Genomic DNA, 14,275 nt, shown 5'->3' on the forward strand with positions numbered 1-14,275 from the left:
GGGATATACCCTACAAAATTTGTGAGGGAGTGCAGACGTTTATGACATATTTATTATCTTTTGATAAAACAAAGGTAATAATTACAGTGTCGTAAAAACCGCTCTCATCCATAAATTTTGCTGGGTATCTCGCTACGCCTATGATGATAAAGCCTTATGTTCTTAACTTGTTTTGATAATTTGGTCATCGAAGCCTAATGTTCTTATATACCGTAATTTTTTTTAATTTAACGCGTGGCAATAAATAGTTATTTTGGATGCTACGCGTGAAAAATTATCCGAGCGTGCTGAGTACGCGTTAATAATTAGGGAAAATTAAATTGGACGCGCTAAATCACGTAGAAATATTTATTTAGTCAGAATTGTACAGTATATATTACATAGTATGTATCATATATTGTATTGTATTTTTGAACTCTATTTTCTCTCAGTGTTTTTCTTCTTTTTCTTTGTGTTTTTTGCATCTAGTTTCTGTATTCTGATACGGTAACTTTCCATAAAATCCGAAACCAACTCAACCAGTTGTCCGTATAATCCTTTAACATTGAATTTACCATCTTTTTTCATAAAGAAGTACGTGATTTTAGACCTTTGGGATATGACCAATTGTTTTGTCATCAGATTTAACAGCGCCATAGCATATTTGTCTTCAACAAGCGCAGCAACCCTTGTTTCGCGAGAAACTTTCAAAATGTTTCCAATTTTTGTATCCTGTTGTTGATAAACATCGTATCCTCTAATGCAAAATTGATTACGACTTTTCGCCAAAAACAGGGTACACGTAAAATTAGATTACGCGTTAAATTAGAAAAATTACGGTAGCTTGTTCTTATAAAAAACGTGTGTGTTTTATTTAAGAGAGATTTTTTTTCTCAAAATGTAATACTTACTGTACTCTACCCGTCTACTTACCTATCATGCCCTTTGTTCGCTTGCGATATCTAATATAGTACTGGGTTGAAACCCTTGGACTGGAGAAACCCATGAGGCACCATAATAGGTAGCCCTGATCGATTATTGTTTTATCGAGGAAAAGTTCATCGGGGATAAATAGCGAAGAATAATTTTTCACGAATGAAAATTTTCTCCGACCAAGTTTTCCCCGATATCGATAAGTTGAGTGGGAAAAACATCGAGAAGCTCTTAAATTCATGGTATGACTATGAGATAAGGCTATGAGGTTCGAAGTTTCAGAGAAACCATCTATTTGTTGATAGCTAATAAGTTGATATGGCACTGCATAAGGCCAATAAAGAGTCAAATCCCTTTGTAGAGTCCCCGGGGGGGGGGTACTAGGGTTGCGAGCTGACGGGGGGGGTGCCGCCCGACTTTCGAACTTTGGACCCTTACCCCTTACCGGGACTAAAAAGGAGAAAACAAAGGAAAATTTTGGGAATTTTACGACCCTTAGCAGAACAAATTTGACCAATTTTGACCAAATTTCGATCTTTCAGGGGTAAAATGTTGAAATTTTCCTATTTTTCCGACCCTTAGTGGGACTGAAATTTGATTTTCTGATTTTTCCTACCCTTAGCGGGACTTTGGAAGTCCAAAAAAGGTACCCATCTTAAGGGCGGAACATACCGTACCCTCCCTTTGTCTAAGTATCCCCCCTCCTGGGTAGTAAGTGTCAAATCTCTATTGTAGGAGTTGAAGACCCTTATTTCCTTCGCCGACCCCGGTGTGTGGTTTTCCTGGGCGGGATAATGGGCGCAAGGCGAGGCAAAAAATATCTAGCTTGTTTTTGTGTTTAATAAAATCCATGAACCAAATCCACAAATCCGAATTCACTAGCTCGTGTGCAGTTGGGAGGTGTTCCGCTGGCGTGTTTTGAAAACAAATCTTCTGATATCCTTGCTAACCTTCACTTGTTCACATCCAAAATGTCTTTCATTGAAGTATCTGCAGAATCTCACTTTCCAATTCAAAATTTACCTTATGGGATCTTTTCAACACCTGGATCAGTATGTATTTATTTTTTTCCCTTTGTCCATAGTGTGCAGGGCCAGGGGGGGTCAAGGTCCCACCTAAAATTTCAGGTCCCAGCACTTGAGAAACTCCCACCTGATAGTTGACTTTCCAAGTCCCACCTTAAATAGAGATTTTATTTAATAAAAATTTTTTAGTTACCAAATTTCGATGTGCTGACCTCCCCTTCAATTTTTACTTGTTCACGGATAGGAAATGTAAAGCAATTCAATTCAACAACAACAAACTGTGATATGAATTTAAGTTTTTAATGCAGAGTTCTTTATCAATCCTTCATTTATAATCTAAGTCTTGTAACCTAAGGTTAACAAGAATCAAAAATTTTTCTTTCAAGATTTCCATAAGAGTCCCACCTAAAGATTTCTAGTCCCACCTCAACCTATTTCCCCCCACCTGAAAGTCCAAAATTTCAGACTCCCACCTGGCTGTTTTGGACCCAAAAATCCAAAACCCCATCCTGCAGAGTGGGGGGGGGGTGCACACTATGTTGTCTCCACTCTTTACTTTCTCTTTTATTTCATCCAAACACTCTAAAGTTATGGTCTAATGCATAGCTGTCAACTTCGCCTAACAAAAATGCAGGAGAGCTCCAAGTCAGAAAAACTTTCTCTGATAATCCAATTTTTCCAAACTGGAAGATCGGTAAAGCAGGGGAATTTTCCCGCGAAATTCGATTTTATTGGAAATTTCTTTTGGGAAATCGGGGAAATTGTCGAATTTTTTGTCCCAATATTCCTAAATTAGGAAATTTTGCCATTCCATTTTTTCAAAACCTGACTGTCGGGTGCACCGGCAGGGTCATGAAACTTTTGGGAATGCGGGAGATGCCAGGCGTAGTTAATTGATATAATCGATAATCTTGAGTAATCGATAAGTAATCAATGGATTAGATATCGATTAACCGATAGAATCGATAAGTAATCGATACTCAAGATTTTTTCAAAGCTTGATTATCTATCCATCTATCTATATATTTAAGTAACATTAGGCCTGTAGGCCCATTTTCGCTACATATAAAATACAAGATTGTTTAATAAAATAATTTTATTCATAAATATCAATAAATATTAAAATCATTGTAAAAGTCAAGGGGCTAACAAGAAAAGGGGGGGGGGGTGATAAGTGTGTCCAAGCTTGGAAAGTGTAAGACTTAAGACTAAGAGATTAAAGTTATGAGATTATTTATGAGTTTGGTTGAATTGAATGCTAAGAAGTAATATCAGTTGTGAATTTTAGGTGGGTAATGATAAAATACTATAAAATATTATATTATAATTTATCTATCAATTTTAGGGAGTGGTACTTTAATTGGATTAACTTTCGCCTTCGCGAGATTAAATTTCTCGAATTTTCGCCATTTGCATGAAATTAAAATTTTTCGTAGACAGGAACCTGTCTGCGTATTTTTTTTAAATCTGATGAATACTTGACAGGTCAGAGCTGTGAGTCCGATTTTGGCCTCAAAAAAATTACAGTGGGAAATTCGAATTTATCGCTGTCCTCACTTATTAAAATAAAAACCAAATTTCGGAACTTGCGCTTTCTTTAAGAAAGTGTGACCAGTGAAACAATAACAGGATTTGATTGGCTGTGTTTTCAACCGTTATTAGGATATGGGAAATTCAAACTGTCAGCCCATACCATGCTATATATTTCGCCATCAGTATATAGAATAAGAAATCATAGCATGATCTCCAGGCTACATTTTTCGCTGATCTCGATTGGGATGTACTTTTGAATTGAATCCAATCCCCTGGTAGCATAGGGCCTAGAAAAGCTACTACACTCACTTTTTTATAAGTATACGGTAAATCTTGGCTGAAGCATTCTCAAACCCTCTGAAAGGCTGGCTGAACGAAAAAAAGTTAAAAACCAAATTCGAAAGCGGGCATTTATTCAAAGTAATAAGATCGGTATGAGATTTGGCGAATTCCAGAAATTTTCTTTACTTCATTAAATACCTTATCTTGGCCCTTTTTATGCCGGACCTTATTAGCATTATTTTTGGGCTCGTTGGTGGAATAAGGGTCGGCGTAAAAAGGGCCGGTAATGTAGTCAATAGTCGGTCACGATCGATATATAATCGATAACAATACGTGATCGAAGATGAGTAAACAATTGATAAGTAATCAATGCACGAACGATAAGTAATCGATGATTGTTAACAATCGATACATGATTGATAAGTAATCGATAGGTTGTATGTAGTCGATATGTGATCGATAAGTAATCGATAGCTTGGAAATAATCTATCGCTGATTGATACATGATTGATAAGTAATCGATAGGTTGTATGTAGTCGATATGTGATCGATAAGTAATCGATAGCTTGGAAATAATCTATCGCTGATCGATACTCAAGATTTTTTGAAGGTCTGATTACCTATCGATTCTATTGGAGTGGCGCGATGTCTTTCACATTGTAGATGTCTTTCACATTGTAGATGTCTTTCACATTGTAGAAATTTTTCCTTTTCCCTTCTTTAGCCGAAGAAGCGAATCGGTGTTGCAATCGGCAACTATGTTTTGGATTTGTCAGAAGTCAAACATCTTTTTAACGGTTCTGTTATGTCTACAAAACAAAATGTCTTTGACGAGGTAACAGATTTTTATGTAACAGTATCATTTAGAGTTTCATACAGTATTGTTGAATACAATCATGTGTTTTCAGATAAATTTGATTCTTCAATTTTTTTGAATGTGCTTTTTAACTTTAAAGAGGTGCAAATTTTGATTTTATTGTTTGAATAATATTCTATCTACTCTAGTATCTATATTTTGTGGTTGCATTTTGGTTACTTCTTTAATTAGGAGCTTCATCCTTTTCTAGTCAACTTTGAATGAATTCATGTCACTTGGTCGTCCAGCTTGGCAAGAAACCAGAGCTACATTACAAAAGATTCTATCAAAAAATGAGGTTTGTTAAGGAAAATTATGATTTTGATGAAAAATAGTAATAAAGTTTATTTAACTGAAAAATTTAACTAAGAAAGGCTGTATGAAATAAGTTATAAGCGATAAAGAAACTAACAAATTTTAAGTGCTCTTAATTAAGCAACATTAAATTGTTGATTCCAAGTACGCAGTTCATACTTTAGTTTGTGTTACTTTCCTTTCAAAGTTTTGAGTTCTAAGACTATGCTATTATTCTCTTTATCTACTTTCTTTCAAGGGAGTTCTCAGAGATGATGCTGGTCTACGAGAAAAGTAAGAAGTTATTCAAAAACTGTGGTATCCATTTTTATTCCAATGTAGTAATACATTTTGAACAGTTTTGAAAACTCTTATCCTTGGGGCGAATTGCTGATTTCACCATTGACAAATGAAAAGGTCCAATCTCAAAGTTATTGCCTGAGAAAACTAAGAATTTTTCTGTTTGTCTGAGCACAAATTTTGAAATTGAGCCTCACTATGCAAAATGAGCAAATCTCAAATTTAAGGCTAGCTAGACAGAAAAACTCTTAGCTTTCTCAGACACTAATTTTGTGATTTGTCCTTTGGATTTGTCAACAGCGATTTGTTAACTAACGAAACTATTCATTCTCTTGTTTAGAGCATTGATCCCCATGGAAAGTGTCACAATGCATCTTCCAGCTAGAATAGGTGGGTATCTTTCATCATAAAAACAAACATACAATGCAAATTGATAATGTGAAAAAAGTGACTAGTTCCCAGTTGGTCAACCATTGCTCAGTTCCGCAGTGCTGAAAGGTTTCACAGCTCAAAAGAACTATACTTGGTGATCAAGAGTAGTTTTCAGTAGTATGAGTTTGAAAACTCCCTTGGTCATCCTTCATTGAAATAAAATCCAATAGATGAGGCCCTGTTCTTCTTCTTCAATCCTGTTCTTGGCCTATGTACAGCAGCAAAACTTTGCATTGGCTAAGTTGCAAAAAGTGACAATATTTGACAATGCAAATACTGCAGAACTTTATAGCACTGAATCTTTGGATTGTACCTTATGCTTTGAGCCTTTATCACTCTTTTTTCCACACAGGTGACTACACTGACTTCTATTCTTCAAGAGATCACGCTACAAATGTTGGAACAATGTTCAGAGGAAAAGAAAATGCGTTGATGCCTAATTGGTATGATGATTTATTGTGAAACTTTTGCCGCATTGTTGTGAAATATGGAATGTAACACTAATACTTATATGTGCCATTGATTCAAAAATAATTTAGTAATCTTTTGGAGAATTAGTTTAATTTCTCTTCCACATCCCACACTGTTATTGCATGGCCTTTCTTTCATTAAAATAAAAGTAATGTTGAGACTCAAGTAAGTCTTCGTTAGGAGGTTTAATTAAATCTTCATCAAAGTTGCTTTAAGTCACCTAGTTAATGAATGGTTTCTTCCAAAATAAATACTACTTGTATTAAGAGTAAAACTTTTTGAAAGCTTTCTCCCAAAACGTCTAGTTACGTTATCTAGGGAAGAAATTTTGACAGGATGAAAATAAATTCCCAAATTAAGTTCCGGCCAAATTTAATTTTTTCTTTTTATGTCAGATATCAATGTTTTCAGCCTGATTTTTATCTGACATTCCGATGGTGGATTGGCGGCCGCCCACGCTAAAGGAGCGGGCCAATTTCCCATTGGAGAGGAATGATAGTGCCGCATCCTCAGTCGGGTTCAACAGCCCTTGCGCCTAAACCCATAAATATTTCGGTTTGACCCACCAATCCCCGAAAACAAGGGCTGGGTTACCAGACCTCCCGCTGCAAGATTCTTGATGCGGTCTTGGAAAATTCCGTAATGTAAACCTTCCAGATGTTGAGAATGAGCGATTCGTAGAGGCCCATGTGTCCGCACGGTGGCCTGCAAATTTGCAAAACTATATTATTATAATGTTGAAACAAATTTCTTACAATTTCACTCCTCAGGTTACACTTACCAGTTGGATACCATGGTCGAGCTTCATCAGTCATTGTTAGTGGAACACCAGTCCGTAGACCAAACGGACAATCACGAGCACCAGGTAATTTAATCACTGTCTTTTTCTCAGCTTGTTTTTTTTTATTATGCAAAAAATCCTTAGTCCAGTACTTTCAAGCCTAACTACTAAATTCTGTAAGCGAAGCAAGTATAGTTGTGTTAACAACTGCAAGGCTCTGTCCAAGGCTTGTTTTAGACTACAACGGATAATAAGAGACAGTTGAGTAAAGTTCATGTTTGATTAATTCTTCAATTTTTTTATTTATAATTCCAGAAAAACCACCAGCACATGGTCCCTGCAAAGCATTGGATTTCGAACTAGAAATGGTACGTCCCATATTGTTGTAAAAGGATGTCGACCGGGCGATCGGGCCTGTCTGGGAACGGACGCTTCGCAGCGGAACCTAAATTAACTAGACTCGTAGCGGCCTTTTGTTAAATTTTTACCGGTCATTTACCGGCCCCTAGAAGACCGTCTAAAGACCGGTCCTATTTTCAGGTATTTTAAATCGCTTGGGGAGTCACTATATATTTGGATAGGGTAGTTTAAAAACGGGCGTGCCTTTATCAACCTACAGTTTTTTCGTTTGTCAAATTTATTTTAAAATGCTTAAGGTCTATAAACTTATTTTTCATATAAAGTTTATGGAAATCTCATATTCGTTTTATTTCAAGGCTTTCTTTGTTGGTCCTGCTAACAATCTTGGAGATCCAATCAAGGTTGCTAATGTAAGTAAATTCTGTCATCTCGACTCGAGACGAAAAATACGAGATTTGCCAGGTTTTATTCATGTTCCTTATGTCTTTAAACCCAAACTTATTTGATGTAGTAGTATGTTTCATGTTTCCTTTTTTTCGGTTACGCAGTTTTATATTTTGATCATTCATAACTAAAACATAACTTTGTGTTCACAGGCACAAGAAAACATTTTTGGGTTTGTCATCATGAACGATTGGAGTGGTAAGATACTTGTCTTCGCTAGTGTTATGAGTTTCCCCAATCAAAATTACAGCGAATAGAATCCTTTCGTTAGGGGTTGGAGGTGACAGAGATTCTAGAAGAAGTTAATGAATGTATTATCATTATTATCAATATCACCAATATCATGAATTAAAAGCGCAATGCCACTTAGCACAAAGTTTCATACAATTGGTGTTTCCTCTTTTAGTTCTAAACTGAAGTGGGTTACGAATGATTTATTATATGACTTATGTCTCTCAATATTTTCTATGCCCACTATATTGTTATAAAACTATATCCCATATTGTACTCAGTACCGTGCACTATAGCTATTACGTAATTCTTTATCTGTTGTAGCTTCTCAACTTTTCTTCTTGTAGCAAGAGACTTCCAGAAGTGGGAATACGTACCACTCGGTCCCTTCACCGGTAAAAGCTTTGCAACCACCATCTCACCATGGGTTGTGACCGTGGATGCACTCATGCCACACGCTATTGATAACGTCGAACAAAATGTAAGTTTTCTCTTAAGGAGCTTTTTTATTTGTGTAATTTAGGGCTGTTCAAGGATCTTTTCCCAGGACCTAAGCAAGTTTGCCAGTCCGCCATAATTGAAATGTCATTTGATCCAAGTAAATCTGCGACGTCTCTCTGAAGGCCCCTCTTTCCATAGCTATCTACCTGAAGATTTAGGAAGGCGCCACTCTCTCTCCCTGGATTGCTTCACGTACCCTTGATCTTTCTCTTAATGACTGAGCATCAAGCAGAGAAGCATCTAGTACCATTTTTTGTACTAAGTACGAAATCTTGGGTATGACTCAGCCGGGAACTGAACCCACAAACTTGCGCACCATAGCCAAATGCTCTACTTTTACACTAAAATGTAATACAATTTCACCCTCTCTTCTGCGATTTCTGTTCTAATAATAAGTTAAGTATTCTTGACGAAACATCCAGATTTCCTTAAGGTGGTTCAACACAACTTCTTGAACAGTAGTTTTTGACAACAGCTAATTTGTGATCTTAAGTATATTTTTATTATCGACTTGTTACAGCTCTTTGATTAATTAATTGTTTATTCTTTTACAGGATCCAGCACCATTGCCATACCTTAAACACGATGACAAATTCCGATTCGATGTCAACCTGGAAGTCGCAATCAAGAGTAAGTGTGTTTTTCAGTTCAGTTAAAGTTCTTTTTTATTGGAAAATGAGATAAGACTGTCAGTTAACCTTCAAATTACCCTTAACCTGCATAAACCATTAAGTGAAATCACTCCGCAACAAAATTCTCAAAAAGTTTTCTGATTTCAAATGCACGTAGACACCCCAAGAAAAAATGCTAAGGTCGACTTTTTATTCAGATTGGGTCACAGTGCTTTGGTCTAACCCTACCGGTATTGGACCGAAAAATCGGGCGATCTGATATGATGTCAGTGGCACTTAATGGGTTAAGGAGGTCCTCTCGTGTTGACAGTTTGAAAATGTTTTCAAAAATTTGCCAAAATTAATTGGTTTGGTATTTCAGGTGAAAATGCAAGCGAAGCTGGAGTTGTTTCAAGATCAAATTTAAAGGTAATTAGCTCATTTTACTGCTAGTGGTAGCTAGAGGGTTTCAGAAATCTGCAAGCTTTAGAGTTAAAGTTGGTCGAGGTTGGGACCGTGAAAAACTAAGCCAGTCTACGGTTCATTGGATCTAAAAGGTTAAAAAAATCAATCTGTCAATCAGTCTTCTCACCATAAAGCGGCTATAATAACAATAACAAATCTTGAATCGTTTTCTCGCAGTACACAAGATGGGGCCGAATGCCAATTTTGATTCAGTTTCTCTGAAAGAAAAATGGCAAATATTAAGAAGAGGATTTTTTTTCATTAATTGACCTGGAACATCAATTGGGTAAAACTAAACCTCAATACAGCGGTTACCCAAAAGGTTATATTTATCATCGAGTTTATGAATGGAGAGATAGAGAACAACGAAAACTTCTTCTGAGTTTGATTTTAAAGGTAACATTTGAAAAACTCGTAATATTAATAATTTCTGGCCTTTTTGGAAAGACTTTAAGAGAGAAAAATTGCAAAACGTGTTTTTAGCTCACTTTTTTAAAATTTAGTCTTTTTAAAAGTAAGGGTCGTTTATTGGTTCCATCCGTACATACCCGACATCGTGCAAATTATGGCCACTTCCCCCATCAGTAAATTTTGACGATGAAACTTCCTGTAGTTTCGAAACTGAAAACGTAGACAAAAGAGGCGTGTTATTAGATACCTTGCTCTTTGGATAAGACTATTGTGTGGTTTCTATGCTACTTGTAATCTGACCTAAGCGTGTCTGAGAATGTGCTTTTTTACTTTTTTTTTCGTTTCACAATATTAACTGCTGTTCTATAATTAATCCCACGCAATTTTAACGTGTTAATATAAAAAATACTGTCATATTATCAGTCATCGTTAGTTTGGTGTTATAATAGCGAAGCTTTTTTACAACCCACATTTCATTTCATCAAATTTCTCAAATTTGCATCTTATATCGTCGTTTCATCGGGACTGTTCTTCAATTTTCCTTTTCTATAAAGAACTTCTTGTTAATCTGGTCCCATCATCGAGATAGTAGGGGGCCAATCCTTAGGATCCGTGACATATTTTATGCGACGCAACCGCATGTAGTTAGTTCGAAAGTAGGAAGGTTTTTAAGACTTTTTTGAGAGGGGGCCCGTGAATTAGGCCCGGCAAAAGTTTTTATGACTAAAAAACAGAGGTTTACAGGCAAAACTGTAAGGGAAAAAAATTAGTAAAAAATTGACGTTTTTCAAAACTCAAATCCCAAAGACATGAATGGGACCATCGGAAAGAGCATGAAATTCTGAGCAAAAAAGTATACTACAACAAGTCTCTTACTCGAACACACAAAGAAATACGGCCACTTAAAGTTCAAAATTATGTCAGACTCCGTACGGTTTAGACAAAATTTGACGTCAATCGTACTCTATCTGACAGAATTTCCTACTTACGAACTAACTACATGCGGTTGCGTCGCATAAAAGATGTCACGGATCCTAAGGATTGGTCCCCTACTAAGAGATTTCTCTGAGAACCCGAAAAAATGTTTTGTTTCCGGTCCACCATCCGGGTGAAAATTTATTTCGTCGTCACCCGGCCGCATTTTTTTTCGTACATCATCGTTAGGGTTAGGGTTAGTTTGTTTGTTTGGAAAACTTTCATGAATCAGTTTTTGAGCCGTGTGATTTATCGCACGTGATATTTTATATTCTACTGTAAAATGCACGCCTAGAAATCACTTGGAATGAAGGTTTTATCCTGATCATTGTTATAGAAATGAAATTTTCTTCATCTCAAACTAAACCCTGCATTGTTTTTGTTAATTCTTGCTTGCAACTCAACTTTTTAAATGTTTTTTTTTATATACAACTTGGTTTTTATAAAAGAATCATGCTGATTTGTGGGTAAAATAAATAGAAACATTCACAAAGTGGGGACTTTTCAGTAAGTAAACAGCTTTGTTTTTATAAAAGGAATCATGCTCACTTGTGAGTAAAATAAAAAGAAACATTCATAAAGTGAGGATTTATTTCTCTCACTATACTTTTTTCTCAAAAAAGTTCACTTCGTAATCACAGTTTGGAGCCTATAGCAATTGAAGATAAATATTCAAAATGAAAGAGAGTGTCCAGTTCTTAGAGATATTGTAACACAATTGAAAATATAAACGATGAAAATTAAGTATTTGAATAATCGCACGCCTAGACCACTATAAATCAAAATCTAGGCGTGCGATGATCACACGTGAATTTTTCTTATGCCGAAGCCTGTAGCGGTGTCAAGTTACTACAGATTTAAAGGTAAAGCGAGTGCTTTAAAAAATCGAGTTTTGGGATAGTTTTGGGATCGAAATTTAGCAAAAAAAAAATTTTTGCGGCCGGCCGGGTGAGTGTTTTTTTCGTCACCCGGTGGACCGGAAACAAAAATATTTTTAGGGTTCGCCTCAGCACAGCTCAGCATCATCATCAAGAGAAACGCCTAAATGGACTAGAAACATGAATTAATAATAGGCGGTATTTTAAACTTAAAATACTGATACCCTACAACCTCGAAAAATTTCTGTTCCCAAGGTTTTTCGCGCTTTTCAACCCTGAAAAAATTAAAGTACCACTCAATAAATACGCAAAGTTTGACCATTGATTTGACTTACATATGTTTGTTGGAGCAAATTTCCCCTTTTAAATTACAAAAGTGCCAAGAAAGAAATTGCTTCCCTTCCTTAGATACTTCTTCTTCTTAAGAAAATCCAATTACTTCTTCGGCTTTTAGGGATTATTAAAAAAGGGTATTCGAACTTTAATGTACAGTACCCTTTAAGAAACTGCTAAATCTTCCTCATCTATAGAGAGGGAACCTTTATTGAAGAATTTGCTTTCTATGCTATGAAAAATCTTTATCTCTTTCTTCAGTACATGTATTGGACACCGAAACAACAGTTGGCTCACCATTCAATCACTGGCTGTAATATGCAGCCTGGAGATCTTATGGGATCTGGAACCATCAGTGGCCCTGTAAGTCATACTTTTTCTCTATTTTGATTGGCTGAACGAGCATTTTTTAGGGGACTTTATTGTTTTTGGTAACATGTCTTATTGAAATAGTCTTTTATCAATTGCGTTTGGTGATTCGATCGGGCTAGGTTCATGTATGGGTTTATTTAAGGTTTAAAATTTAAAAATCAAAAGTTATGTGACAATATTTTGGTGTAATTTCTAACATTTCGGTTTCAATCTAAAAGCTCTAAATATGAAAAATCGCATCAACTAATATGAACGTATGGCTTATAAAAAATCTCTCATTTTGAAATAACGTGACTTTCTTTCCCTATTGCAACGGTTTTGATTTTAATAAGTTCGCTAGCTTGCGTGCTAGTGTGATTTTCTTTATATATTACATAAAATATTTTTAAAATCCCTTTAAGATGTCAAAGAGACTCGAATTCTTTCATGTCTAAAGTTCGAGACGTAAACCATGCATAGGAAGTCAAATCAAAACTCTATACTGCTCATAAGCCACACCCTATATCAAGTCAAGAAAATGTTTTTAAAATGGCAATTGGACGAACCCAAATCCAATTTGTAAAAATTTTGGGTATGCTAGTGGAGCCTTGTATTTTGCATTTCAATGAAGGATAATTTCATCCAAAGAAGTGACTTATCATTCGTTCTTCGTTTACTTTTTAACATCTCTTCAAACCGTAGTCTAGTGGTATGTATCGAAATATCTGTACAACAATAACTTAAGTTTCTAAGTCGTCAAACCTCTGAACATAATTATTATAACATCAAAATTAAAAGTTAAAATCCAATAAAATTGAATTAAATTCTTATCAACAGAACATGGTTTGTACTTCTAAATCATAAAAACTCCGAACATAACAATTATTATAACATCAAATTTAAAAGTTAAAATCCAATGAAATTAAATTAAATTCCATCAAAACATAGTTTCAAATCATAATCATTGAGTGACCCAAAAAATTTTCTTACAAAATCTTCTCAGGAACCTGAATCATTTGGTAGTATGTTGGAGCTCTCGTGGAATCGTACCAAAGACGTCCCAATCGGAAACGGTGAAACCCGAAAAATGATTTTAGACGGAGACGAAGTCATGATGTCTGGTTATGCTCAAGGTGATGGTTACAGAGTCGGATTCGGACTATGTGCAGGAAAAATCCTTCCAGCTCACCCGTTATAAACGAAACGAACTTGAAATAGTATGTTAGTGGAGTGGTCAACTGCTTTAGTCCGCGGAGTTAGGAGTTACCTTTATGCTTGAGAACTGAAACTTGAATCGGCTGAGATTTAGTGAACAAACCTGGCTCACATTTAACAATGTTTTATTGGTTAAAGGAACTCCAAATCTCCCATGATTGCCACCGCAAACGAAAAAACCTAAAATTTTTAACAAGTAGAATTGTTCTGTTCTTTTTTTACTCATTTTATTTATTTCTTTCTATTTTTAAAAACCTATGTAGTCTTTTTTTAAATTTGAAAATACAAAAATTATCGACGATGATGACAATCAAAATTTAACGTCTATTTTTCTTACACACCACTATGGGCATTTAGAATTAACTTCCCTATAAACCTCTTTTGTAAAATTCGACTCTCCACACCTGTGGAAAAGGGTTCTTGAAGAAGTTATATTCATTAAATTGATAGCTTTTCGCAATGTTAGTCGTAATGTCTATATTATTTTAAAGCATTTCAGAGTGCTATTTTTGTAAACTGAACGTTAATCAATTTCTGGTTCGCCTGTGCGAGAAATCACTTCCTTCCTTTGAAAAATCATTTCATCAAATATTTCATTACTTTGTAAAATTATC

At 35.6% G+C, this 14,275-nt stretch overlaps 1 protein-coding gene across 1 annotated transcript; it reads left to right on the plus strand.

The window, feature by feature from the left end:
* The first annotated feature begins 1,775 nt into the window (after positions 1-1,775).
* Positions 1,776-13,977, plus strand: LOC136803372 (fumarylacetoacetase-like). The gene is made up of 15 exons (XM_067060097.1): positions 1,776-1,964; positions 4,477-4,587; positions 4,820-4,906; positions 5,162-5,196; positions 5,543-5,592; positions 5,987-6,077; positions 6,876-6,970; positions 7,202-7,254; positions 7,603-7,656; positions 7,843-7,888; positions 8,269-8,402; positions 8,977-9,052; positions 9,416-9,462; positions 12,357-12,458; positions 13,450-13,977. Exons 1-15 carry the CDS (start codon positions 1,884-1,886, stop codon positions 13,642-13,644), a joined length of 1,257 nt encoding a protein of 418 aa, XP_066916198.1. The 5' UTR covers positions 1,776-1,883; the 3' UTR covers positions 13,645-13,977.
* The last annotated feature ends 298 nt before the right edge of the window (positions 13,978-14,275 follow it).

The sequence above is a fragment of the Clytia hemisphaerica genome, unplaced genomic scaffold (genome assembly GCF_902728285.1).
Source record: "Clytia hemisphaerica strain Z4C2 unplaced genomic scaffold, Clytia hemisphaerica genome assembly, whole genome shotgun sequence".
Lineage (NCBI taxonomy): Eukaryota > Metazoa > Cnidaria > Hydrozoa > Leptothecata > Clytiidae > Clytia > Clytia hemisphaerica.